This window comes from Bos indicus x Bos taurus, chromosome 18 (assembly GCF_003369695.1).
Source record: "Bos indicus x Bos taurus breed Angus x Brahman F1 hybrid chromosome 18, Bos_hybrid_MaternalHap_v2.0, whole genome shotgun sequence".
Taxonomy (NCBI): Eukaryota; Metazoa; Chordata; class Mammalia; order Artiodactyla; family Bovidae; genus Bos; species Bos indicus x Bos taurus.
Genome location: NC_040093.1, coordinates 14,118,047 through 14,145,557, shown reverse-complemented (window position 1 = coordinate 14,145,557; position 27,511 = coordinate 14,118,047). Strand labels below are relative to the sequence as shown.

The window sequence follows — 27,511 nt, the reverse complement described above, 5'->3', positions numbered from 1 at the left end:
CAAGTGGGGGAGTCAGGAAGGGTTGCCTGTAGAAGGCGACAATCCAATTAAGACGCTAAGAACAAGGAGCTAGCTGGTTAAGGGAAGGGCAGAGCGAATAACATGTGCCAAGGCTTGGAAGGCAGGAGCCTAGGGGTTCCTAGAAATTGCCAATTGCCTAGAAATTGCCCAGTCAGGTCGAAAAGGGTGGAAGCAGGCGAACCCACAAAGTGAAAAAACAAAATTGCCACACGCCTCTCTATACCCACCCCCTGCTCCCATCCAAGACCATGGGGTTGAAGAAGACCTCCATTCCTTAAGGAGAGGGATGGCTTGCTTGTCTTGGGTACCCGTAACTCAGATGCCTTGCCTAGGGTTCGAGGGGTCACATACGTCTGTGCTGGGAACCTCAGCAAACTGTTTTCTTCCATGTTTAATTCGGTATCACATGAGCAACAATAAATAGTTCCTTCCCGTCCCTGCAATCTTCTTCCAGCCCGGGTCAGAGCCCGAGGGGCTGGCTTCCCATCCGGAGAAGGCACCTGCAGCCCGGAAAAGTCGCGGCTCAGACCAGCTGAGCCAACAAACCCACAAAACTCCCTGGAGAGTTAAAGGGGCGCGCCCAGGCTTCCCGGCAGTGGGCGTGGCTTCAGGCAGTGCGCGGGGGCGGAGCTTCACTGAGATGTCCCCTCAGAGGGTGTGATCAATTAGGGGGCGTGGTTCTCATCAGCCGCTGTAACGATGACGTCCATCCAAATGCGCACGGCCTCTGGGCTGGGAGCCACCATGTAGAAAAGGCGTTCGTAGGTTTTGACACAGAACGTTAGGCGAGGGTTCGGGCTCTGGAATAAGTAGCGGAGTGGAGGTGGTTAAGAGAACAGATATGACTCCACCCTAGTTCAAATTCCAGCCTTGCTATTTACAGGCTGTGTAGGGTTGGGCAAGTAATTTAAACTCCCTGAATGTATGCGGATCTGTCCTCCTAAATGATGTTACCTCCTTCGATGGGTTATGGGGGTTAAATGAATTAACACAGGAAGGCGCTGAGAATTATGGGAGCAAGAGAAATTTAAAGGAAGGACCCATGTCCCAATCCCCCAGCTCTGCTGCTGCTGCTGCTAAGTCGCTTCCGTCGTGTCCTACTCTGTGCGACCCCATAGACGGCAGCCCACCAGGCTCCCCCGTCCCTGGGATTTCCAGGCAAGAACACTGGAGTGGGTTGCCATTTCCTTCTCCCTTGAGTGAAAGTGAAAAGTAAAAGTGAAGTCGCTCAGTCCTATCCGACTCTTAGCGACCCCATGGATTGCAGCCTACCAGGCTCCTCCATCCATGGGATTTTCCAGGCAAGAGTACTGGAGTGGGGTGCCATTGCCTTCTCTACCTTCTCCTATATTAGAAATTGTTGCTGTTGTTCAGTCGCTAAGTCGTGTCCGACTCTTTTGTGATCCCAAGGACTGTAGCCTGCCAGGCTCGGCTCCTCTGTCCAGGGATTTCCCAGGCAAGAATATTGGAGTGGGTTGCCATTTCCTCCTCCAGTGGGTCTTCCCGACCCAGGAATCTGAACTTGTGTCTCCTGCATCTCCTGCACTGCAGGCGGATCCTTTACCACCGAGCCCCCTTATGCTTAGTTGCTAAGTCATGTCCAACTGTTTGCGAGCCATTGACTGTAGCCTGCCAGGCTCCCTGTCCATGGGGATTCTCCAGGCAAGAATACTTTAGTGGGTGGCCATGCCCTCCTCCAGGGGATCTTCCCAACCCAGGGATCAAATCCAGGTCTCCTGCATTGCAGGCGGATTCTTTACCATCGGAAGCCCTACTGAGTCCCCTAGGAAGTCCATATGTTAGAAATACAAGCATTCAAATTTCCCCTCTTCCAAATCTAGGTCTCCCTGGTTTGTAACTGGGAAAACTTTAGTCTACAACCTATATATTGAGTACCTACTTGCCAACCCCAAATTAAGTAAAGCCTTTACGACCATTTTCTGTCTTTAACCTCAACTGTGGAGACATGGGTTTAAGAGTGCCCATTCTGCAGGTGAAAACACTGAGGCTGGAGAATGGAAGTCACTTTTCTGATGTCCCACAGTTGGGATTCCAACCTAAGCTCTAAAGACACAGTTACTCTCCAGAGCTTTCTAAACATTGTATCAGTTTCTGGCACTGCACTTTTATAAATGTTCCAATTCCAGAATTCTCTGGGGAAAAATAAATCTGATATGACACCAGGGGACCCATTCCCATTTGGCAATTGTGAGAAAATGCTAAGAAATGATCCTCTCCTTTCAATGCTCCCAGGTGGCCTCAGTCCCCACCTTGCCCAATTCAGTCATTCATTCTTGACTTGGCATCTGAGTTTCCCAAATTTCTGCTCTCAAACTTTTGTTCCAAGAAAAATAACTGTGGCTGAGAGCCAGAGACTGAGCTCTTGATTTTTGGTCCCTGCAGTGAAATGACCTGTCTGGATTTCCTGTGCTGGATGGAGTACCCTGACAATAGGGGCTGTGGGTGGCCCTTCCCCGGGGGATAAGCTAAGATTTGACTGGCAGGGCTCCAACCATGAGGGCAGGGCAGCACCAAACAGGGGCTTCACCTTGAAGGCACAGCGTAAGTGGTCGTAGTAGACTTCCTCGATGGCCTGGAAGTAGATGACGCCTTTGAGCTTGGTCTCTTCCTTGTCTGATGGAGGGGGGTGAGGGAGAAACAGAGCCAGTGAGAGATGGGTTGGGGTTGGCGGGGAGGGTACCAAGGGGGAGAGGAGTCTCTGAGCCCAAGTCCGGAGACTGGGGTTGGGGTGAGGAGCATGGTGATAGAATCTGAAGGTCCCTAAAGCGCTGTGGTTAGGAGGTGAGTGAATGTCGATGGAAGACTGGTGTGGTGAATGGATAAGCCTGGGAGGTGGGGTCTGGGGAGCTGGAATCCTAGGTCCCCAAGTCCCTTGGCCCCTGAGAAGGGCAGAGACTTAAGGAGAGGTTCAGAATCATCGATTACCCTAGAGAGGAAGGAGGAGAAGCTTGGAACCCTAGATCTGGGGGCTGGGCACTGATAATGCTCCTCCTGGGTATGGGGAAACTGGGGTCTGGAGAGCTAGAATGGTACACAGTGATACCCAAGGAGGGCTGGGTCGCTAAAGGAGGAAGCGACTGGGGGGCTCCAGGCACATACATGGACCTAAGAGAGGAGAGACTGGGGGTGGGGCTGCTAGGTCTCTGGGGTGAAGGTCTGGAGTGGTCTCTTTCACAGGCTTGGGGGCCCAGGCACCTCAGGCAGCAGGGCTGGGCTTACCTGCGTAGTAGGCCAGGCGGCGGGCCTGGCGGTCAAAGCAGAACCATCGCTTCCTCCAGGTCTTGATACGGCCACCCATCTTCACCAGGGGTCCGCGGCAGCAGCCCCCGGACACCCGTAAGTGCGGGCAGTTTTCTGGATTGTGGCCCCAGCGCTCCAGGTGCTGCCGGAGATCCAAGACCCGAGGGCCAGCAGGGCTGGATGGCGGCGCGGGCGGGGCCTGGGGAGGGAAGAGAAGGGGGGTGTGACGTCATAGGGTCAAGAGCTGGGAGGGAAGTCTATAGCCTGGACCCTCGAGGGGAGCCCGTCGGAGTAGCTCAAGAGTAAGGACCAGCACATCCTTTAACTTTGGCAATGACGATTAAGACGGTATCTCTGACAGCTACTCCCATTAACTGCACACTGCCCAGGGCTTTACCAGCATCCATTCCTCAATCCCCCTCAATGGCCACTCTTGGGTCAAGGCTACTATAAGTCCCGTTTTTCAGATGAGCACACTGAGGTACAGAGAGAAATAATCCACCTGAGGTCACATAGAGCTTCTAAGTGACAGAGCAGGGCTGTGAACCCAGGTCTTCCTGACCTTAGCGCTCACCCTGAAATACTGGAGATGTGTTAGAAAAGTGATAAACCCCAGTAAGCCCTCATCTGCTGTATCTGTAAAACAGGAACCAGATGGTGAGTGGTTATAAGGAGAGCGTTGATTCCATTATTATTATTGTTGTAGATAGCATTCTTGCTGTGATGAAATTGCTGATCATTACCTGTGATAAAACACACACACACACACACACACACCACTTTATAATCTCTTTGCCCCCCTTCTCCTCAGGAGGTAGGTACGTCATTGTCCCCATTTTACAGATGTGGAAACCAAGATTCGGAGAAGTTAAGTCACAGGCCCAAGTCACACAGCCAGAGCTGATGAGCCAGGACTCCCCAGGCAGAGTGGTCATCTCAGGTGGCCATAAAGTGGAGCAGAATGAAGGCAATCAAAGTGTCTACTGTTACGAGGTCTAGCCTGATCAAACCTATTCTTCCTGAATGCTTCCTGCAAAGAATGGTATATGATCCCCAAGGTCATACTGAGGCCTCAGACTACAGCATGCAAGCAGACCCCTAAGGGATTTTGTTAAAATACAGACTGGGATTCAGTTCAGGGATGCTGACGCTGCTGGTCCATGGACCACACTATGAGGATTGAGGGTTGAAAACACTGAAGTAAGGCTAAAGCAAGAAAGGATGAGAAATAGAGGTGAGACGAATTGCATGGAGACAAGGAAGAGTGAGGAGAAGGGGGGAGGCGGGAGCTGGGGAACACACAGGAGGGGAAGGGGTGGTTAAAAGGGCACCCACTGGGTCATCCTGCCAACTCCACACAGTAACACTAAGTGATCACCATGTACTGAAGTTCTGCTCTGTGGCCAGCACTGTGCCAAGTGATCACCTCGCTGCTTCTCCAAAACAACCCATTATTGTCCCCATTTCACAGAGGAGGAAACTGAGTCTCTTAAAGAGGAAGTGACTCACCAAGGTCGCCCAGGTAGGACATGGGTGTAGCCGGGCCCCAGTCAAGGAAGGAGAGCAGGGATGGGTTGGGACTGGCAACTCCCCCACTGCCCACCTGTTTCACCTCCAGGGAACGCTTGCCCCTCTCCAAGTCTTGGTTTTCCTCATCCCAGCACCCTCCTCATGGGGCTGTTTCATGGATGAGCTCGCTGTTGTCACCTGGTGAGTCCACCCCCAGGCGCAAACCCCAGGGACACGCTTGCTCACGGACGCGAGAAGGCAGCTCGGGGCGTGAGGGGGTGGGGATGGGGGACAATGCAGTCAGCAGGGGACTGGTTAATAAATGATGGTGCTACCCAGCAGCAGTGTTTCATTTTTAATGAGGCAGAGCTTATGCCTGACAACCCGGAAGGCTCCAGCAGCCTTCCTGCTTTATTTTACTCCCGGCTCTCATCAGCACCTGACATGCTACTTACTGTACTTATTGATGCTGCTTTGTGTCGCTCTCCCCTGCTAAATGCCAGCTTCCAAAAGGCAGGGATTGTCACTCTGCTGTCATCCAGGGTCTACCACACAGTGCGAGCCCAGTCACTCGGTCACGCCCGACTCTTTGCGACCCCGTGGACTGTAGCCCGCCGGGCTCCTCTGTCCGTGGGATTCTCCAGGCAAGAGTGCTGCAGTGGGTTGCCATGCCCTCCTCCAGGGCATCTTCCCCACCCAGTGATGGAACCCGAATCTCCTGCATCTTCTGCATTGACAGGCGGATTCGTTATCACTGAGCCACTTGGGAAGGCCACCATAAAGAGGCACTCCATAAATACTGGGTTGAAATGAATAAGGAAAGGCCTCATGTTTGAGAGAAACAGAAATGGTTTGGGAACCATGTACTTGTTTGTGAGGAACATAAATTCACCAAATGCAGTTTGACCAGTGAATGTGGAAAAGTATAAACACAGATTTAAAGCCTCCTCCATGACAGAAAACACTTGCGCCTCCCAGTTGGGACAACTTCACTTTCCCAAATTCTAAAGTGTTTGCTGTAGGGGCTTCCCTGGTGGTCCAGTGGCTGGCGCTCTGCAGTCCCTCTGTAGGGCGCATGGGTTCCATACCTGGTTGGGGAACTAAAATCCCACATGCCACACGGGGAGGCCACAAAAATAAATAAATAAGGTGTATGCTGTAACAAAAAAGTATTCATATTCTTAGTATAGGTAGAAATAAAAGCTTAATGAGGAGCTGTCAGCTAAACTCAAAGTGTGAGAAATTCTACAAGATAAATGACTTTTCCACCCAATAAATGGCATTTTTTAAAAAAAAAGCAGGGAGGGAGGACTCAATCTCAGAGATTTAAGACATTTTTACTAAAGGCACTGTGTGTGCTTTGTTTGGATCCAGATTTGAATAACCAACTATCAAAATCTATTTTGGAGACAATTTGGAGACAATTAGGGATTTTGTTAAAATGCAGACTGGGATTCAGTCATTCCAGGGTGGGGGTCTGGAGGGGAATGAAGCTCAGGGATCCAATGCTGCTGGTCCATGGACCACACTATGAGTATTGAGGGCTGAAAACATTGAAGTAAGGCCAAAGCAAGAAAGGATGAGAAATAGAGGTGAGCCGAACTGCATGGAGACAAGGGAGAGTGAGGAGGGGTGGGGGGAGGAGCTGGGGAACGCACAGGAGGGGAAGGGGTGGTTAAGAGGGCACCCACTGGGTCATCCTGCCAACTCCACACAGTAACACTAAGTGATCACCATGTACTGAAGGTCTGCTCTGTGGCCAGCACTGTGCCCAGTGATCATGATCACCTTACTGCCTCTCCAAAACAACCCATTATTGTCCCCATTTCATAGAGGAGGAAACTGAGGCTTCTAGAGAGGAAGTGCTCACCAAATGTTACTATGGACCAGTATTAGAATGTTACAGAATTAGTCATAATTTCATAAGCTATGACAGTGGAACTTACGTTAAATATATATATATAGTAGGTACATACTGATATATGGAAGGAATGATAAAATATCTGGAATTGGCTTTAAAATATTCTTCTGCAGAATGGGAAGTAAGTGTGAGGTCCAGTACAAGAAAGTTAGTAATTAATATAAGATTCAATATTGATAATCACTGGAGCGACATGGAGGACTTCCCTGGTGGCTCAGTGGTAAAGAATCTGCTTGCCAATGCAAGAGTCGCAGGTTCAATCCCTGGGTTGGGAAGATCCCCTGGAGATGGAAATGGCAACCCACTCCAGTATTCTTGCCTGGAGAATCCCATGGCCAGAGGAGCCTGGCGGGCTACAGTCCATGGGGTCACGAAAGAGCCGGACACGACTGACCAACTAAACAACGGTCATGAGCTGCGTGGTGGGCACATGGGAGGTTATTAATCTAGTCAAACTTTGAACAATATGTTTGAATATTTCTTAAGTAAAAAGGGTTTTTTTGGTTGTTGTTTTTTAAGAATCAAATAAAACAAAATTTTAAATACTATTTAAAAGCCCAGCTTGTGGTTACCCTTATACTGCAGTAACTGGCTGACAACGGCACCCACTTACAGAAGAGGAAACCGAGGCACAGAGAACTGAGCGTGTCACATACCATGGATTCAGATGACCCTGATGGGAACAGAAACTAGGTCTTCAGAGTTCCCCTTCTCTTGCCAAGCCCAGGATACTTTTTGGAGGACAGGAGAGGGTGAGATGTCAAAGGGCAGAGGCCAGGGGAAGTGGGGGCAGGGGCGAGACTTACCATGATGGCAGGTACAGGGGGGCCTGAAGAACCTTCCTTGCTTCTTCTTGTCCCTTCCTGTGGGTGCAGAAAGAAAGTGTCAAGGAGACTGCAAACCAATAAGAAGTAGGGGAAATGTACTGCGTTCCTGGGTCCGAGGGAGGAGGGGCTGGGGGCCTGGACTCCTGGGTCCGAGAGAGGGGGGGCTGGATCTCACCCTGGCCTGCAGCAGCCGCTCCCTCTCCGCCACGGCCTGCTGCAGGAGCTGCTCCATTCGGGCAATGTCTGGGTAGAGGGCCCTGCAGTTGGGAGCAGGGAAGAGACGGGGCCGGTGAGAGGAGCCCAGTCTCTTCCCCCCGTCTCCTCACCTTCTCCCTGATGTCTCACCTATTCCTGGGGCCGCAGTTCAGAAGCTGATAGAGAGGGTGTCTCCCGGAGTCTCCAGCTTCAGGCGGGAGGGCCGAGGCCTCCAGGGATCCTGGGGGAGAGAAGGGCCAGGGCAATGGGCTGGGATGCTTCCTGGTCTAAGCCTCTCCCTCTCTCCCCCAACAGGGGCATCCAGGTTTCTCCATCCTGTGTGCAGGGAGGGTGGTGATGGGAGAAGAGGGTATGTGGGGTGATGTTGGTACTCACCACTACAATGGAGCGACAGAGGCCGGGGGCATCCTCTCTGACTGGCTCTCTCTCCCCTCTTCCGGGACAGGCTTCCAGTCCTCTGGAGGCCAATGGAGCCCTGAAAACACACACAGCCCAGGCACACAGGAAAAGATGCTCAGTCTCCACCATTAGATCGGAGAACCGCCAAGGAAAACCACCAGCTTGAGACTTCCCTGGGTGGCCCAAGGGTGAAGACTTCGAGCTCCCCACGCAAGGGCCCGGGTTCCATCCCTGGTCAGGGAACTAGATCCCACATGCCACAACTAAGAGTTTGCAGATGGCAACTAAAGATCCTGCATGCCCCAGTGAAGATCGAAGATCCCCGAGCAAGCCGGCGCAGCCAAATAAATAAATATGTTTTTTTCAAAAAAAGAAACCACCATCTCATTGGCACGGATCAGAAAGCCACTGTAAACGTAATGCTGAGTGAATGCAGTAGTCACAAAGGACCATACAGTGTACTGATCAGAATGGGCAAATCCAGAGACAGTGGTTGCCAGGGGCTTCGAGGAGAGGGGAATTGAGGGGTGATGGCTCAAGGGTACAGGGTTTCTTTGTGCATGCGTGCTAAGTCACTTCAGTCGTGTCCGACTCCTTGCAACCTCATGGACTGCTGCCTGCCAGGCTGCTCTGTCCATGGGGATTCTCCAGGCGAGAACACTGGAGTGGGTGGTCATTCCCTCCTGAATATTCTCTAAAATTGCTGATGGTAATGTTTGCACAACTCTATGACTACACTGAAAACCACTGAAAAACACTTTTAATGGGTGAATTGTAGGGTAGGTGAATTATAGATCTACATAAAACTGGTTGTTGTTGTTTTTTTTTAAGCCCACTGTATCGGGGGAGATGTGGGAAACCAGACGTTCTCCTACAAGGCTGCTGCTGCTAAGTTGCTTCAGTCGTGTCCGACTCTGTGCGACTCCATGGACTGCAGCCCACCAGGCTCCACCATCCATGGGATTTTCCAGGCAAGAGTACTGGAGTGGAGTGCCATTGCCTTCTCCGCCCACAAGGCTGAGGGTTGTTTTATTGGAAAAAATTTACGGAGGTCTGTTTGGCTCTTTTTAAAAAATAAAAATGGGAAAAAAGAAAAATAAAATGAATTTTTAAAAAGAAAGGAAATAAAATCAAAATGACAAATGTATAAAACTTTTGAGCCCCAACTCCATTTCTAGGACTGTATCTTGTGGGTACACTCAGACATGTGCAAAATGACCTGAGTTCAAGGTTAATTCCCACAGATGCCTGGAGACCACCTAGTTAGTTAGTTAGTGTTAGTCGCTCAGTAGTGTCCAACTCTTTGCAACCCCATGGACTGGAGCCCACCAGGCTCCTCTGTCCATGGGATTTCCCAGGCAAGAATCCTGGAGTGGGTAGCCATTCCCTTCTCCAGGGGATCTTCCCAACCCAGAGGTCAAACCTGAGTCTCTTGCATCTCCTGCATTGCAGGCAGATTCCTTACCTAAGTAAGGAAGAGACCACCTAGGAGACCACCTAAGTGCCCATAAAAAGGAGACAGGCTCAATAAACCTGAGATCATCCACATGGAGGAAAATCCCAAAGCAGATAAAAGGCAAAGGATGCTGTTTATATCAGCTAGAAAACAATGTTTACGGTATAAGCAAGTACAGAGAGTGCGAAGAGGATACCACCTACCCATAAAGAGAGGGGGAGAGTGTATACATGCCTGACTGTTTCAGTACAGAGTATTGGGACTTCCCTGGTGGTCCAGTGGCTAAGACTCTGACCTCCCAATGGAGGGGGCACGGGTTCAATCCCTGGTCAGGGAACCTGATCCCGAATGTGGCAACTAAGACCAGCATAGCCAAATAAGTAAATACCGATGTACGATGAAAGTCGTTCAGTCGTGTTCGACTCTTTGCAACCCCACTGACTATACAGTCCATGGAATTCCCTAGGCCAGAATACTGGAGTGGGTAGCCTTTCCCTTCTCCAGGGGATCTTCTCAACCCAGGGATCGAACCCAGGTCTCCCGCATTGCAGGCAGATTCTTTACCAGTTGAGCTATCGGGGAAGCCCAAATAAGTAAATAAGTAAAATAAATACTTTTTAAAAAATACAGTACATCTCCGGGAAGACAGGAGACACTGGTAACCCTGGCTGCCCCTGGGAGGTGAGTTGAGTGGACGGAAACAGTGGCAAGATAGATCTTTTCTCTGAATGTCCTCCCTTTGAACTCAGAACAAGAGGAATTTTTTTTTTTTAAACAATAAAATAAACATGACAACCAAGCGCAACCTGTGTTCCTGGACCAGAAAAAACAATTTTTTGTTGTTGTTTTTTGCTAACAAAAAACATCTGCGGGACAACTGACAAAAATATGAATAACAAGGGCTTCCCTGGTAGCTCAGTGGTAAAGAATCTGCCTGCTAAAAAAAATAAAAATAAAAAAAATAAAAATAAAATAAAAAAAAAAGAATCTGCCTGCTAATAATTCAGGAGACATGGGTTCCAGCCCTGGTCCAGGAAGACCCCACATGCCAGGGAGCAACTAAGCCTGTGTGCCACAGTCATTGAGGTCTAGAGCCCGGGAGCTGCAACCACCGAGCCCTCCTGCCACAGCTACTGAAGCCCATGAGCCCTAGAGCCCGTGCTCTGCTACAAGAGAAGCCACTGCAACGAGAAGACTGCAGGTCCAGAGCAACCCCCTCACCACGGCTAGAGAAAACCAAGAGCAGCAATGAAGACCCAGCACAGCCCAAATTAGATAATTAAAAAAAATATATATATATGAATAACATTTGTGGACTTGAATAGTATTGTCTCAATGTTAGCTCCCTGAGTGTGATTGCTGTACTGTGGTTGTATCTGGGAATGGCCTTGACCTCAGATGATAAAAAGTAAAAGCATTTAGGGGTAAAGGGGAATCATGCTTCAGAAAAGAAGAATAAACTGTGTGTGTGCGTGTGGGTGTGTGTGTACAGAGAAGGATAAAGCAAATGCCAAATGTGGTAAAATGTTAGTCACACAATCTGGGTGACAGGTAGACAGGAATACTTTCTGCTCCTCCTGCAATTTTCCTGTAAGTCTTAAATCTTTTCAAAATAAAATAATAAAAAACTACCCCCCAAATGAAAATAAACTTATTTGAGAGTTAACAAAGCAAACTAAAATAATTTCTTTAAAAAAACAGCAAAAACTCTGCTTGGATAACAAAAAATAATAAGAATAAATAAGTTGTATAATTTGAGCACCAACACATATCGTGCGTGCCAAGCTGCTTCAGTCAAATAAGACTCTTTTGCAATCTCATGGTCTGTGACCGCCAGCTCCTCTGCCCATGGGATTCTCCAGGCAAGAATACTAGAGTGAGTTGCCAGGCCCTCCTCCTGGCCCAGGGATCAAACCCAAGTCTCCTGCATCTCCAGCATTTCCAGGAGATTCTTTACCAAGGAGCAACCAGGGAAGCCCACCAATATGTATGCTCACTGCTAAAGATATTAACTCATCAAATATATGTAATTCACGAGTTAATACTAAAAGAAAAATCGAACTGGTCACCAAAAGAACCAACTCTTTATTTTGAAGGTAGGTGAATGAAGTGAAATCGTCAAACACTTTCTTTTCCTACAAAAACCATATCCATGGGTAACCAAATAATCAATAAAGGCAAGTCCCCCTTTAGAAAAAATTGTCAATCAATAAACGAAGGAGGAGGACTTCCCTAGCAAGCCAGTGGTTAAGACTCTGCACTTCCAATGCAGGGGGTACAGGTTCCATTTCTGGTCAGGGAACTAAGATCCCACATGCTGAGTGGGCAGCCAAAAAATAATAACTGCTTTTTTTGTTTTAAGATTTCTTTAACTAAATTAAAAAAAAAAAAAACAATAAAAATAAATGAAGTAATGACAGATGGGATTTTCCCACTCATGGCTTCCAGGGAATCAATCAGTGGATGCCACAAAAAAAGAGACACATGCTCCCAGGATGATTTGCCAAAATGCCAATCATGCAACTGCTCAGCCTCCCACATCCAACTTTACAGGAAATAAAGAGGCAGAGCAAGGTGGTGTTGACCCCCACAGATGCAATCAGCAGACCCTGCCTGCGAAACTACAGAGCAACTGCCTGGTTTCTTCACCAAACAGATTTCAAGAGGGACAACAGAAGAAATGGGAGTCTGTGGATGCTGCTGCTGCTGCTAAGTCTCATCAGTCGTGTCCTACTAGAGTGGTTTGCCATTTCCCTCTCCCGTGCACGAAAGTGAAAAGTGAAAGTGAAGTCGCTCAGTCGTGTCCGACTCTTCGCGACCCATGGACTGCAGCCTACCAGGCTCCTTCTTCCATGAGATTTCCCAGATAAGAGTACTGGAGTGGGTTGCCATTGCCTTCTCTGTGGATTCTAGGAGATTTAAAAGAGATGCGCTGTGCTTAGTCGCTCAGTCTTATTCGACTCTTTGAGACGCCATGGACTGTAGCCCGCCAGGCTCCTCTGTCCATGGGGATTCTCCAAGCAAGAATACCAGAGTGGGTTGCCATGCCCTCCTCCAGGGGATTTTCCCAACTCAGTGATCGGACCCAGGTCTCCCGCCTTGCAGGCGGATTCTTTACCGTCGGAGCCACCAGGGAAGCCCATAGCCACACACACACGAAGTTTAAACTATAGCGTTTAGCGATAGACACTGTGGATGGAACTTTCCACTGATGGAACTTTCAACGTTAGACGACTAGGATAAACGTCAGGCTAGTGGTTATTCTCCGGGAGACCGATAGGGGTCACCATTGAGCGGGGGTATGTCGTGACCTGACACCTGGGGCTGTCACCCGAGTCTTCCCAATAATAATCATTAAGCTGTGCGTGTGCTCGATGTGATTCTCTATGTCTGTATTATTTTAAAACGTTTTTTTAAAATAGTTACCATGGGACTACTGGGCTTCCCAGGTGGCTCAGTGGTTAAGAATCTGCCTGTCAATGCAGGAGACGTGGGTTTGATCCCTGAGTCCCGAAGACCTCCTGGAGTAGGAAATGGCAACCCACTCCAGTATTATTACCTGGAAAATTCTATGAACAGAGGAGCGTGGCGGGCTACAGTCCATGGGGTCGCAAAGAGCCGGGCACAGCTAAACACACACACACACACACACACACACACACACACACACACACACACACACACACAAACACAAAACCATGGGACTCCCCTGGCGTCTAGTGGTTAAGACTCTACACTTCCACTACAGGGGGTGCAGGTTTAATCCCTGGATTGAGAATACGATTCTACATGCCACGCAGCTTCATTCAGAAGATAAAAAGTAAAATAAAATAAAAATAATAACCAGTATTTACCAAGTGCTCAGTCTTTACCTAAGAGTGTATGTGGCACACCACAGACCCATTTAAGCTTCTAGAAGCCCTGGGAGTCAGGAAAGGTTCAAACCACTTCAAAAAGATGAAAATGAGCCCCAAGTTCCTGTGGTTCTTTACTCTTCCCTTCCCTCAACTGATATTCCCAGCACTTCCCAGCTGAGAGATTGTTGGCACTGAGGAAACATGTAGGTAAGAGAAACTCAGTCTTTCCTGGTGGCTCAGACCATAAAGAATCTGCTTGCCAACGTGGGAGACCAGAGTTTCATCCCTGGGTTGGGGAGGTTCCCTGGAGAAGGGAATGGCAACCCACTCCAATATTCTTGCCTGGGAGAATTCCGTGGACAGAGGAGCCTGGCAGGTTACTAACACACCCCAGCAAGAGAGCGCCAAGTCTTGTCTGCATGGAGCTGACACTGCAGGGACTGAGTGACGTGTGTGTGTGTGTGTGTGTGTCCAGTCGTGTCAGACTCTTTGCAACTCCATGGACTGTAGTCTGCCAGGCTCCTCTGTCTGTGGAATTTTCCAGCCAAGAATACTGGAGTGGGTTGCCATTTCCTAGTCCAGGGGATCTTCCCAACCCAGGGGTTGAACCCGTCTCTTGCACCTCCTGCACTGGCAGGCAGGTTCTTTACCACTGCACCACCTGGGAACCCTCAAGGAACTGAATGAGTCATCACACAAGACGCAGATCATCTGACATCGCTGTGAGTGAAGAGTGTTACAAAAGAGAGTTATAAAAGGGTAATATAAAAAAGGATCACCTGCAACTAGAAGACGAGGAACAGCCTTCTGGACACTGACCCTGAGGCCCAAAGGATAAGAGTTGGCCAGGGTTGACTGAGGCGAAGGGTGTTCCAGGTCGCAGGATCGGCAAGTGCGAAGGCCCTGAGGCAGGAGCCAGCACGGTGTGCTGGGGGGTCAGTGCCCCTGCAGCTGAACAGAGTCAGTACAGGGAGGGGGATGCTGAGAGGTGGGCAGGGGTCAGACCACACAAGGACTTGTGGGCCACACCAAGGAGCCTGGGGGAACCATGGTAGGCTTTTGTGGGGAAGGGCTGAAGTAGGAGGGATGAAGATCACTCTGGCTGTTGTTTGGGAGCCAAAAACTAAGGTGGAGAAAGTCAGTGAGGAGGGTGGTAGAAGGTCGCGAAAGCCAGAAATGAGGGTGGCAGTGGGTGGAATAAGAATTATAATAATTATAACAATATCAATCAAGGACCACCCTGGTGGTCCAATGGTTAAGAATCCACCTTCCAATACGGGGGACATGGATTCAATGCCTGGTCGGAGAGCTAAGATCCCACATGCTGCAGGGCAACTAAGCCCTTAAGCCACAACTGGAGAGAAGCCCACGTACTGCAACTAACTAGCCCGACGCAGCCAAAAGTGAATTTTTTTTAAAAAAAGCTGGTCTTCCCTCATTAAAAAATATAATAATATCAATCATTATATAACCAGAGCAACAGGTGCCCACGTTTACTAAGCACCTGCTATGTGCCAGGCATCACACCAAGTACTTTAATGCATTAGCCAATGAATGCTGTTATTATTCCCATTTCACAGCTAAGTAAACTGAGGCACAGAGCCGTATCTCAGGTCAACCAGCTAGGAAGTGGCACAACAGGTACTGGAATCCGAGCAGAGTCAGTACTCTTAGGCATCACATGATCCTGGAAAGAAGGGGTGGGATTTGAGAAGGATTTAATAGGACTTGGAGGGAGAGACGGGCAGGGGCAAGGGGAAGTGATTTGTTAATCCCTGCATTTATCTGCTTGTCTACTGTTTCTCTGGCTTCGTAAACAAACACTCCCTATGTTCTTTGTGGGGCTTCCCCCTGTGGCTCAGGGGTTAAAGAATCCACCTGCAATGCAGGAGACTCAGGAGATGCAGGTTCGATCCCCTGGAGGAGGCCATAGCAACCCACTCCGGTATTTCTGCCTGGAGAATCCCATGGACTGAGGTGCCTGGCAGGCTACAGTCCATAGGGTTGAACAAAGTCAGACACAACTGAAGCAAACTTAGCAAGCACGCACATACAAGCTCTTTGTCATCCCTGAGGTCCCTCGTCACTGCCTATGAGCTCATGTTAACCAGGTGCCCACTTGGGTTCTCAAGTTTCCTTGAGAAACCCTCGTCTCTGAAAGGCACAGGCTGAGGCATCAGGCAGCTTTGGTTCACACCGAGCTCTGCCGCTTAGTTGGGTATGTGACTATAGCAAGTCCCGTCTCTTCTCAGGGCAACTCCCCCCCTGTAAAGTGAGCAAGGTCCTGCCACCCTGCCGTAACTAATGCAAAGATTCATACGCTGACCTCATGCAAAACACACATAAGAGTGGGGCACTGCCACCAGTGTCCAAGGGCCAGACACGTGGTGACACCCGCATGCAAGGTGGGTGTGGGGTCCATGCCAGTGGGTACCGGGTCTACCTGGCCTTAGAGGCTCTGTGTCCACAGAAGCCACTAACTCAGGTGAGGACTCCATAGGAATGGCCCGGCTTTCCACCAAGTCTTTATAGATACGCAGTTTAATTATAAGGGTCATATTTACCCAAAGGCACGTTGCCTGGCAACAGAGCTGACAATCCACCTTTATCAGCCTTCCAGCTAGAAAGTTACAAAAGCTCTGCTAACCCTTTACCTGGACAATAATAGGACCCACTGTTACAGTTTCTTCTAACCAAAAAATGAATTTTATATTAAGTGCATTTGCAATTTCATACATATATAACATATTATTGATTATATATTCAAGAAACATATAATTTTAATAAAAATATATTAAGTTGAAGCATGTCAAACTGTCAGTATTTGACCGTTTCTCACCTTCAAATGGGCTTCCCTGGTGACACAGACAGTAAAGAAGCCTGAAGTGTGGGAGACTGGGGTTTGATCCCTGGATCAGGAAGATCCCCTGGAGAGGGGAATGGTAACCCACTCCAGTATTCTTGCCTGGAGAATTCCATGGACAGAGGAGCCAGGAATTATGTTTCATGAATATATAATTCAATAATATATATTATATATGTATGAAATTGTATATGCACCTAATATAAAATTTTATTTTTGGGTCAGAAGGAACTGGCTTTGCATCCATGGTGTTGCAAAGAGTTGGACACAACTGAGCGACTTTCACCCTCAAATAATAGCAATTCTGTGTGGTTCAAAGTGATGAGATGGCTTTGAGCAGACCCTGGCCTACATTAAGCTCTTAAATATTAATATTAATTATATTTTAGCAATAGTTAATATATTAATATTATATTGTTACTATTAAGATATGTTGCATATAATATTATATAATCAACAGGTAAATATTATAATATACAATATAATTAATGTATTAATATTAACTTTTGAGCTTCCCTGGTGGCTCAGACAGTAAAGAATCTGCCTGCAATGCAGGAGGCCCAAGTTTGTTCAGTCCCTGGGTTGGGAAGATCCCCTGGAGAAGGAAATGGCAACCCACTCCAGTATTCTTGCCTGGGAAATCCCATGGACAGAGGAACCTAGCGGGCTACAGTCCATGGGTCACAAGGAGTTGGACACGACTGAGCAACTAACAACAGCAACAACAATATTATGTTATTATTGTGGGTACAAAGACAGACAGACATGGATCTTCATAACATCATTGTTAACTGCACAAAACTCCATCCGCCATCCTCAGAGAGGAGCTCTAGGCGCCCACACAGAATTGTGTGCGCACATAAGCTCAGAGTGGTTCAGAGTGTGGCCTCTGAACGCAGAGTGCTGAGTTCAAATCCCAGCCTTGCTGTATACTAGCTGATTAAGAAACCTCAGCTGCCTCAGTTTCTTCCCTATAAAACGATAAGAAGAACCCAGCTTGTAGAGTTGTTGCAATGCCTAAATGAGTGAATCCACATAAACATTTAAAACATTGCCTGGGGACTTCCCAGGTGGTCCAGTGGTTAAGAATCCACCTTCCGATGCAGGGGACAGGGGGATCTAAGATCCCGCAGCCTTGGGGCAACTAAGCCCACACCCAGCAACTACTGAGCCTGTGGGCCACAGGGAAGATCCAGCACAGCCAAAAGAAAAAAAAAAGTTTTTTAATTCATAAAATAAAACAGTGCCTGGCACACTATAAAGACTCCAGAAAAAAAAAAAAAAAGGCTTCACAAATTTTAGCAGTCTTTATGATTGTTACTGTTTATATCATTATCACAGAGCCATTGAAAAGGAAGAGGCATCTCTAAATGTATTGAAAGAAAAAATCTCCACCACAGTCTTGAGCTAGGGGAAAAAAAGCCAACTAGTAGCTAATACTGGAGAAGGCAATGGCACCCCACTCCAGTACTCTTGCCTGGAAAATCCCATGGGCAGAGGAGCCTGGTAGCTGCAGTCCATGGGGTCGAGAAGTGTCGGACACGACTGAGCGACTTCACTTTCACTTTTCACTTTCATGCATTGGAGAAGGAAATGGCAACCCACTCCAGTGTTCTTGCCTGGAGAATCCCAGGGACGGCGGAGCCTGGTGGGCTGCCGTCTATGGGGTCGCGCAGAGTTGGACACGACTGAAGCGACTTAGCAGCAGCAGCAACAGCAGTAGCTAATACACATGTTTTTGAAAAAACATTTACAGGATAGAACAAGCGCTCACCCTTTCTAAGGGCTGACCCCACATCCCTACAACAGCCCTACCTCCGGGCACAGCACTCTGCCACTGTCTACTCTATTTCATTTAAAGTTGCTAGCAATACATTCAATAAATGTTTTAACCCATTCATAAGTTGGAACCCGCATTTTCAGAAAATCTGGAAGAAAGAAACAAATAGCTACCAGGACCTCCCTGGTGGCCCACTGGCTAAGACTCCACGCTCCCAATGCAGGGGACCCCGGGTTTGATCCGTGGTCAGGGAACTAGATCCCACATGCTGCAACTAAGACCAGGTATAGCCAAATAAATAAATACAAATACTAAAAAAGAAAAAGAAACAAATAGCTGCCCGGTTCTGAGGAGGAGAAGCACCACGGTTCCTTGGGCTGGGGAGAGGAGGACTGATTATCAATATGCTCTGTTGGGTGGCTTTTAAAATTTACATCTGGGGGCCTCCCTGGTGATTTAGTGGTTAAGAACCCACCCGCCAATGCAGGAGACACAGGTTCGCTCCCTGGTCTGGGAAGATCCCACATGCCAAGGAGCAGCTAAGCCCACGTGCCACAACTACGGAAGCCCATGCACCCTAGAGACCTTGGTTCACAGCAAGAGAAGCCACCGCGATGAGAAGCCCAGGCACTACAGTGAACAGTAACCCCCGCTTGCCGCAGCCAGAGAAAAGCCCAAGCACCGCCACGAAGGCTCAGCACAGCCAAAAATTAAGAAACAAATAAAATCTTTTTAAAACTAACTAAATAAAATTAACATCTGGGCAGGCCCGGTTCCATTTCTCCAGGGGAGGAGAGGTAAGATGTTAGGCAGAAGACAGAAAAAGAATAATAAAGCTGGAGCTTGGTGAAAGTTAAAAAATGCGGCTTGATCAGCCTCCCCTCTCCCTCCCTCTCTCCCCCATGCCCACAGCAGAGAAAGCCACGGTGACCAGCGAGACCCCCCAGGTGATGAGGTATTTGGGGGTGGGGGGGGCACCTGGAGGGAGCTGTGAACAGAGAAGAGGCAGGAAGAGGTGGCGGCGGCCGTGTGGGCAGTGGGATCCTGGAGAACCAGCAACTGGCGGTCTGTCTTCTGGGTGAAGAGAAGCTGCAGGAGAAGGGGTGGGGTGGAGGGCCGCTGCCAGGATGCTCTGGCCCAGGCCTCCAGAGCCAGCCCATTTCTTGAATGGAAAAGGAAAGGCTCAAGGCCCCAAGAGAGTGGGAATGCAGTCTCAGGGAAGGAGGACTTGTGTGCAGACTGCTGGTTCTCTGAGGAGGAGGCTCTGGAGGTCTGTACTCCTGAGGCCCAGGGGGAAAAGGGATTAGGGGTTGAGAATGGTAGATCCCAAGGGACAATGGAGGTGGGGGGCCTAGATTCCTGGGTCTGAGGGAGGAGGGGGCTGAAAGGCACATGAAATCTCCATACCTTGGTGAGAGCCTGGTTGGGCTCAGAGAAGTCCCCGCCAGGGGTTCCCTGAAGGCAGTTAAGCTCGAGCAGTCGGCTCCGTTCCTGGGGAGGGCAAGACATGAGCAACTGCTACACCTCAGGGGACATATGGGGTGCAGGTGAGGCAACGGTATGCCCCAGCAGGAAGTGGGGATGTAGGACAGGTGTCGGCAGTGAACTGACCTGCGTCAGGGCCTGAAGGGCCTCCTCCTTCTTCCGGCTCAGCCCCCGGCTCTCAGCGGCCATCTGCTCCCCCAGCGACTTGAGCTGCTCCTCCAAGACCTGGATCCGGCGCTGTGGGGCACCAGCCAGGGCCCGGGTTACTCAGCTGACCCCGGGTCCCGGGCTGGTACACCCAGAACCAGGCCCTCCTTGAGAGCCTGGGGTGTGCTCCACCCCATACAGAGACCCTGGCACCTGGATGCCCGGGAGGGCAGGGGGAACTCAGAGTTAACCTTCGCTAGTGCCCTTCTCCCCTTTGAGGGCCTAGAAGAGACCTGGGGTGAGCTGGAGGGATGGAGGTTCAAACATCCAGAGGCTGAGGAAGACAGAGACCCAGAGAAAGTCAACATTGCCAAGAACAGAGAGAGAGAGGGACTTTCCTGGTGGTAGAATGGCTAAGACGCTGGGTTCGCACAATGCAGGGGGCCTGGGTTTGATCCCTCGTCAGGGAGCTAGATCCCACATGCCAGAGCTAAAAAGATCTTACATGCTGCCATGAAGATCGAAGATCCTGCATGCCCCCACTAAGACCCGGCACAGCCAACTAAATAATAAGTATTATTAAGAAAAAAGAACAGAGAGAAAGGGAAAGACAGAGATAAACCGGAAAAGATACAGAATAGAAGAGCCAAGACAGAGGGAGAACAGAAACAGAGCCTGTGAGGCAGGAATGGGAAAGGAGACCCACGTGGGAACTTTCTAATCCGAAACTCTGGGAACCTTTGTATTAAATACAGTCAAAAGTTTAAAGTCGCACAGTTGTGTCCAGCTCTTTGCGGTCCCATGGACTGTAGCCCATCCATGGAATTCTCCAGGCAAGAGTACTGGAGTGGGTTGCCATTTCCTTCTCCAAAATATAGTCAAACTTGTAGCTTTTTCCAGCAGGACTTTTCAGACCCTTGAAAGTGAAGCTCCCAGAAAGGACTGGTGGGAGCATGATTTGAGATAAGGGCTGAGACATGGGGAGTGTAGTGGCGAAGACCTAGCAGGTTCAGATCCCAGTTCGATCCTTTGGGAACAAAGTGACCTTGGAAAAGATAACTTGAGCAGCTTGACCTTGAGTTTCTTCATTTAGAAAATTCGGGAAAAGATATGAAGATCTGTCTCCCAGGACTGTTGTAAGGATTCGATGACTTAATAGTCATGAAATGTTTAGGATCGTGCCCAGCCCATGGTCAGTGCTCAATAAACATCATCGACCATCATGACTGTTTTGAAGAACATGACACAGGGAGGCCACCAGGACAGAGAAGGGACGAGACAAGTGAGTGGAGGAGCCAGAGGGCAGCGGCGAGGGAGGCAAGGTGAGCCCAGACTGACTCACCCTGTGCTGCGCCACACTGGCCTGGAGCTCCTGGACCTTGGGGTCTGGCACGCCGGCCCCAGGGCTGTCCCGATCTTCTTCCTCCTGCCGGCTCTCGCGCTCCAGCTGCTGGAACTCCAGGTCCTCGTAGGCACGCTGGGCCACGTCCAGCTGTTCCCTCATCTGTGGAGGGAACACAAAAGGATTGGAGGCCTGGATCTCTAAGAACCAGGAGGGTGGAGGGCTGGAGCCACGACTCCTGGACAAGGAGGGAGGAGGGGCTGCAGATCTAGATTCCGGCGTCCTGAGGGTTAGGGGCTTGGGGCCTGAGCTTCTAGGTGGGTGGGAGAGGAGGGGACTGAGGGCCTGGATGGCTGGGTCCTGAGTGGCCTGGATACCGGGTCCCCTTACCTCCTGCATTCCCTGCAGAAGCCGCTCATGCTGGTCTTCAGGCTGCGAGTCAAGCTGCTCCTGGGCCTCCTGGAGTCTTTGGCGAAGACCCTCCACACGATCCCTCTCCTGGCTCAGCCGCCTCTGTTCCTGCATCAACAGCAATCAGGCTCTTAGCCTCAGCCTGAGCACAGGGAGGGAAACAGAGGCCAGCTGGGGCTAGGCCAGCCAGATTTCAAGCTCCTACTCGCCTGGGAAGTCCCCCCCTTCCAAGTCTGGGGTGTTGGCTCTATGAGGCCAGGGACCCTGTCTCTCTGGTTCATGCTGTACAGGCCCACCCAGAGTAGACCAAGTAAACAGCTTTTTAAGAAATGAAGGAGGGGACAGATGAATGGATAAAGATGTGGTACACATACACAGTGGAATATTACTCGGCCATGAAAAAGAAAGAAACAATGCCATTTGCAGCAACATGGATGGAATTAGAGATTAGCATACCAAGTGAAGTAAGTCAGAGGAGAAAGATAAATATCATAGAATAATAATCATATGTGCCATCTAAAATTTGACACAAATTAACTAATCTATGTAACAAACAAACTCACAGTCATAGAGAACAGATTTGTTAGCGCAGGGAACTGTATTCAATATTCTGTGATAAATTGTAATGGAAAAGAATATGAGGGGTCTTCCCCTCGGTCCAGTGGTTAAGACAGTGTACTTCCACTGCAGGGGGCATGGGTTAGATCCTGGTCATGAAACTAAGATCCCACATGCTGAGCTACATGGCAAAAAATAAATAAAGAAAGAATATATATATATATATATATATATATATATATATATAAAACTGAATCACTTTGTTGTACAGCAGAAGTTAACACAACATTGTAAATCAACTATTCTTCAATAAATGTTTAAAAAAGAAACGAATGAGGGAATGAATGCTAAACATATCCAGACTTGGTGATTGAAACTGGGAACTCAGAAGGGGGTCGGACCTGGGCCCTGTACTCCAGCAGGGGACACAGCCAGTTATAGCCTGGGACAATCAGGGCAGTGAAATGCAGATTCTGTGGGAACCAGAATGGGGGGAACAATTTCTACCAGGGTAAGCCTAGGCTTCCTGGATGTGAAGATTTTAAGATGAGCCACAAAAACCAGGGAGCATTGAGACCTGGGGAGCTAGAGAGGGCTGGAAGGGCTTTCTGGACTGAGGGAACATCATGGTGCAAATGAATGGATGTTGAACAGTACAGGAGGGACTTTCCTGGCGGTCCACTGGCTAAGACTCTGAGCTCCCAATGTAGGGGACCTGGGTTCGATCCCTGCTCAGGACACTAGATTCCACATGCCACAACGAAGAGTTTGCAGGCGTGCTGCATGCTAAACTGCTTCAGTTGTGTCCGACTCTTTGCAGCCCCATGGACTGTAGCCCACCAGGCTCCTCTGTCCATGGGATTTCCCAGGCAAGAATACTGGAGTAGGTTGCCATTTCCTCCTCCAGGAGATCTCCCCGACCCAGGGGTCAAACCAGTGTCTCCTGGGGCTCCTGCATTGCAGGCAGATTCTTTACCACTTGAGCCACCAAGGAAGCCTATGAGTTTGCATATCACAACTAAAAATTTCCACATGCCAAGTGCCCAACTCAGCAGAGCCAAATAAATAAATAAAAATAAATACTTAATAAAAGAGAAAAGAAAAGTAAAGGAAGTGTAAGGGCAGACTGCAGTCAAGAAGAAAGAAGGTGGGATGGAGGGAAGAGATGGGGAATACAGGTGAGAGATGACAGTGGAAAGGCAGACAAGATGGAGCTCAGGTGTGGTTTGGACCACCAGGCTGAGGAACCCTATCCGGGGTCAGTGGGGAGTCACAGCCAGATTGAAAGGCTGGGGTAGGATCTGGGTGTGGAACCATCCCTCTGGGAGATAGGTTTGAGGGGTTGAGACCAGCTCCTTCCTGAGTCCTCCAGGCAATAAGAATGAGAGCTTAGACTTCCCTGGTGGTCCAGTGGTTAAGAATCCGCCTGCCAATGCAGGGGACATGGGTTCAATCCGTGGTCTGGGAAGATTCCCACATGCTGCAGGTCAACTACTGAAGCCTAAACTCTCGAGCCCAAGTGCCGCAACAAGAGAAGCCACAGCAACAAGAAGCCCCAGCACTACAACCAGAGAGTAGCCCCCGCTCACCGCAATTAGAGAAAGCCTGCACGCAGCAACGAAGACCAAGTCCATCCAAAAATTAGTAAATAATAAAAATTAAAAAAAAAAGAATGTGACCTCGCCCGAGGTCTAGGCAGGGCAGATATAAAGGAGATAGACTAGCAAGAGAGATTCAGGGAGAACAAAGAACAGGACGTGGTGACTGACAGGCTTGGGGTGAGAGATAAGGTGGTGTGCAGAGTGAGGCTCAGGACTCTGGCCTGGTGACCAAAGGGACAGTGAGACAGGGACGGTGTGGAAAAGGGAGTTGCTGAGGTCAGCACTGGATATGGTGAATGAGAAGGGGCCAGACTCCTGGATCTAAGGCAGGAGGGGCTGGGGTCTGAAAACCCAGGTCCTAGGGGAAGAAGGAGCATCTAGGAACCAATGTCCTAGAAATCAGGACACATAGGTCTAGATTTTGAGAGAGAAATCAGGGCTGGGAGAAATACAGGCTCTTTGAGGTAACTGAAGACTTAGGATCCAACCCCAGGAAATTCCAATATGTAAGATAAAGGCAAAGAGAGAGACTGACAGAATTACAAAGTTATCATTTCCCAACCTGCAGCATGCTCGGGAAAAGCAATGACCACCAATGGATGTTAAAGCCTTTAGGTAAATAACTATTAGGAAGGGATCAGAGTGACCTCACTGAGGTCTGGAGAATCAGAGACAACATCCCCCTGGCCCAGTGCCCCCAAAGCACCACAGCACATCTGAATCTGATCCATCTTATACATTTAATCAACCACCTGCTTCCAGGAAGCAAAACAAGTTAAAGGACACCCCCGGTGTGCAACTGGTCACATACTGACCATGGGACAGAGGATTTGGTTTCTTCAACAAAGAGTTCAGGGGGAAAAAACAGTAGGCAGGGACCATTAGAGGAGAAACAACACACACAAGGCATTTCAACCCATTACAATATACTGGCCTGTGGGGAACCCGATTCAAACAGCCAGCCATTAGCCATTGTTTTTGAGACAGTCTGGGACCCATAGAAACTGACTGGAGATGAGACAGTAATTCTTCAGATGTGATAATGACATAGGGGTGATGTTTTCTTAAAAGAGTTCTTAAAGAACTAAAGTATCTACTGTCAACATGATGTCTGGTACTGGATTTCAAATCTAGGGACAGGGAAGCCAACTGGAGGACATGAAACAGGAATGGAGGATTCATCGCAGCTGAACTGGGGAGTACATCACATGGCAACCGTCTATTTTTTGTTGGTTTGACATTTTTCACAAAATGACATTTAGCGAGCAAAGAGAGATGGAACACGCCCCAGTGAGTCAGGCCCCAAAGTCATAGAGGAGGGAGGGAGGAGGGAAACAGAGAGAGGCATAGGTCCCTGCCACTGCCCACCCCCAGCCCCAGTATCATCATGGCTTGGGCAACGCGGGGTGTAACCCCGGCCCCAGGTCCCAGGAGCACCACAGGAAGTCTGTCCAACAAGGAAGAGAACCGACGGTGAAGATTCAGGAGGGCTAACACACCTGTTCCCGCTGCTCCTGGCCGCCCTTCTCTGAGTCCACCTGCTGCCCTAGCAGCTCACGAAGCTGCTCCTCCTCCCGCCGAGCGGCCACTCGCTCCCCAGCCAGCTCACCCCGCAGCAGGGCCACCTCCACCTCCATCTGCAGAGAGAAGGCAAGAGCTGGGACCCAGAGGCCTGGGTCTGAGAGTAAGAAAGGGGTGCTGGCGCGAGGATGCCTGCCTGGGTCTGAGAGAAGAACCTGGGAATCCGAACTCCTGGATTCGAAGAGAGTATGGAGCTGGAGGCCTGAGACTCGGCTCCCATGGTTGTAAAGGACTGGGAGCCTGGCCTGACGGGGTTCCCCACGAGTTGGGGCCAGACTTCCCAAGGGGTCTGCAGCCTCACCTCGATCCTCAGTTCCTTCCTCTGACGCTGTAGCTCCTTCACTCGCTGCTCCATCAAAGCCACGCGAGTCAGTGCCTCCAGCTGCTGCGCGCGAAGCCGCCGCGCCGCCCCTCGCACCCCTTCTCCAGACAGAGCGGGTGCGGGGGTCGTGGCCGGGGTCTGAACTGGAGACGGAGCCTCCGCCTGAGGTTGAAGAGGGCTAGTCAGTTGGGGAGGACTCGCCCCCTGCCGTCACTAAATAGGTCCCTGGGGCGGGGGATGGGGGTGGGAGTCTGCGTTAGCGACCCTTAACCACCAAGCTCTTTTATCCGAGGCGGGGAGCGTGCAGGTCCGATGACCGCTCGGCCCCAGGAGGTGGCTCAGGGACTCGCAGTTCGGGGAGGGGGCACAACGCCGACTCAAGGATGCTGTTTCCCATTGTCTTGGCCTCACGTCTTCGAAGGTTCTGCATCTCTTTCTCTCTCCCCGGGTCTCTGAGTCTTCCCCCCTTTTTTCTGGGCTTCATTTTCCTGATTCAGTATGTCTTCTGTCTCTGAATCGCTATGTTTCTTTCTCCCTCAGAGTATCTCCCTGTCTCAAGGTTTCTCTGTCTCTCTTTCTGTTTCTCTGAGCATCATTGTTTCTGGGTTTCTGTCTGTGTCTATCCTCAACTCTCTGAGTCTCTTGTCTCTGGTCTCGCAGTGTCCCTTGACTCCTTTGGATCTTCGTCTCCCAGTTTCCCCGTCTCTCGGTCTCCATCTGGTCTCCCTATACCTGGCTCAATGTGTCTCTGTCACCCGCTTGGGTCTGCTCCTCTGGGTCCCCGCCCCTCTCCCCCCCCCCCCCCCCCACCCAGGAACTCTCGCCCCCCGGGTCCCTCACCGCATCGTGGCTACTTTCGGTGCTGCTGCCTTCTCCCACTTCTTCCTCTTCCTTCGCCTGCTGCTCAGCTCCTTGGCCGCTCGGAAGCTCTGCCGGGGCCTCGGGCGCCTCCGGCTCGCGGGAGTCTTTGGGGTGCCCCTGGGGCTTGGAGGCCCCTTGAGATCGGACCTCTGTGTCGCACTCCGGGACCGCCGCCGGCGGGGCCCCCAGGTCCGGGCTGCTTCGCGTCCCCATGGCCGCTGAGAATTCCTGTCGGGTGGGCGGGGCCTGGGGTTCTGGAGGCGTTGGGGGCGTGGCCCAGGGGGCCGGCGCGTCCCTCCCGAAAGCTACGGAGAGCGCTCCAGAGGCGGGGCCTGAGAGTTCAAAGGATGGGACTGAACATTCCACAGGCGGGGCCTGGAGCTTCTAGGGGCGGGGTTCCTGGCTCCTAGGGCGTCACGCCCCAAGAGGCGGGACTGGAATTTGAGTCCGGGTCCTAGTACGCCCCCTACCGGCGTCTCCCTGCTATCTAGGTGTCGAGCCTTGTACTTTCCCACCCTCCCCCGACTATCCCCTTAGACCACTTTAGAGCGACCCCATCATCATCTGCTTCGCGGACTCAGGATCTGGGTTCCGCCCTGTCCTCTCTGGAGCCCCGTAGTCTCAGCTCTGACCCCCCTGTGTAAGGGAGCCATGCCCCCGCCGCCTCACCCAGGGATCGGAGAGTTGGGTCTCCTGGTCTCCCTCTCTGGACAAACCAAGAGCCTTGAGTCCTCGGGTCCTCGGGAGCGAGATTCCAGAACTCCAGCCCCCGAGACCCCCACAGCCCCGGCCCCCTCACCGGCTCAGGCTTCGGCGCGCTCCGTTCTGCGCTCCGGCGCAGCAGTTTCTGCCCACTGGACAGGTGGCTGGGGAAGAGGGAGGAGAGACAGGCTGCTCGGTCCCCCTCCCCAACAGCCCGGAAGTGGAGCGGGGGGGACAACAGGTCCAACAGCTCTCGAGGGAGGAGGGAGCGACCAGCTTGCCCCGCCCGCAGCCGCGGCATCGGGCCATCCTGGCCCCACCGGCGCCACCCTAGGAAAACCCAGCATGACGACCCCCCAGCTCTGCCTCCAGCTCCCCCAGTCCTGCCCCC

The 27,511-nt window shown here is 50.4% G+C and overlaps 1 protein-coding gene across 3 annotated transcripts; it reads right to left on the bottom strand.

The window, feature by feature from the left end:
- Positions 1 to 394: 394 nt before the first annotated feature.
- On the bottom strand, positions 395 to 27,301 carry PHLDB3 (pleckstrin homology like domain family B member 3). Of its 3 annotated transcripts, none has more exons than XM_027515616.1 (16): positions 27,218 to 27,301; positions 26,398 to 26,750; positions 25,537 to 25,719; positions 25,154 to 25,291; positions 21,475 to 21,603; positions 21,085 to 21,246; positions 19,722 to 19,832; positions 19,518 to 19,601; positions 19,089 to 19,199; positions 8,131 to 8,230; positions 7,885 to 7,975; positions 7,715 to 7,796; positions 7,519 to 7,575; positions 3,262 to 3,481; positions 2,570 to 2,655; positions 395 to 821 (listed from the first exon to the last, which is right to left on the bottom strand). In XM_027515616.1, exons 2-16 carry the CDS (start codon positions 26,629 to 26,631, stop codon positions 687 to 689), a joined length of 1,923 nt encoding a protein of 640 aa, XP_027371417.1. In that variant the 5' UTR covers positions 26,632 to 26,750; positions 27,218 to 27,301; the 3' UTR covers positions 395 to 686. The 3 variants fall into 3 exon arrangements, with proteins under 3 accessions (XP_027371417.1, XP_027371416.1, XP_027371418.1); XM_027515615.1 differs by lacking the exon at positions 27,218 to 27,301 and adding an exon at positions 27,088 to 27,184; XM_027515617.1 differs by lacking the exons at positions 19,089 to 19,199; positions 27,218 to 27,301 and adding an exon at positions 27,088 to 27,185.
- Between the last annotated feature and the right edge of the window lie 210 nt (positions 27,302 to 27,511).

Coding starts and splice junctions, on each gene's coding strand:
- PHLDB3 (XM_027515616.1), bottom strand. CDS start 26,631: ATGGGGACGCGAAGCAGCCCGGACCTGGGGGCCCCGCCGGCGGCGGTC. Junction 7,797..7,884: donor AACTGCGGCCCCAGGAATAG/GTGAGACATCAG, acceptor TCCCAACTGCAG/GGCCCTCTACCCAGACATTG. Junction 2,656..3,261: donor CCGCCTGGCCTACTACGCAG/GTAAGCCCAGCC, acceptor CCCCTCCATCAG/ACAAGGAAGAGACCAAGCTC.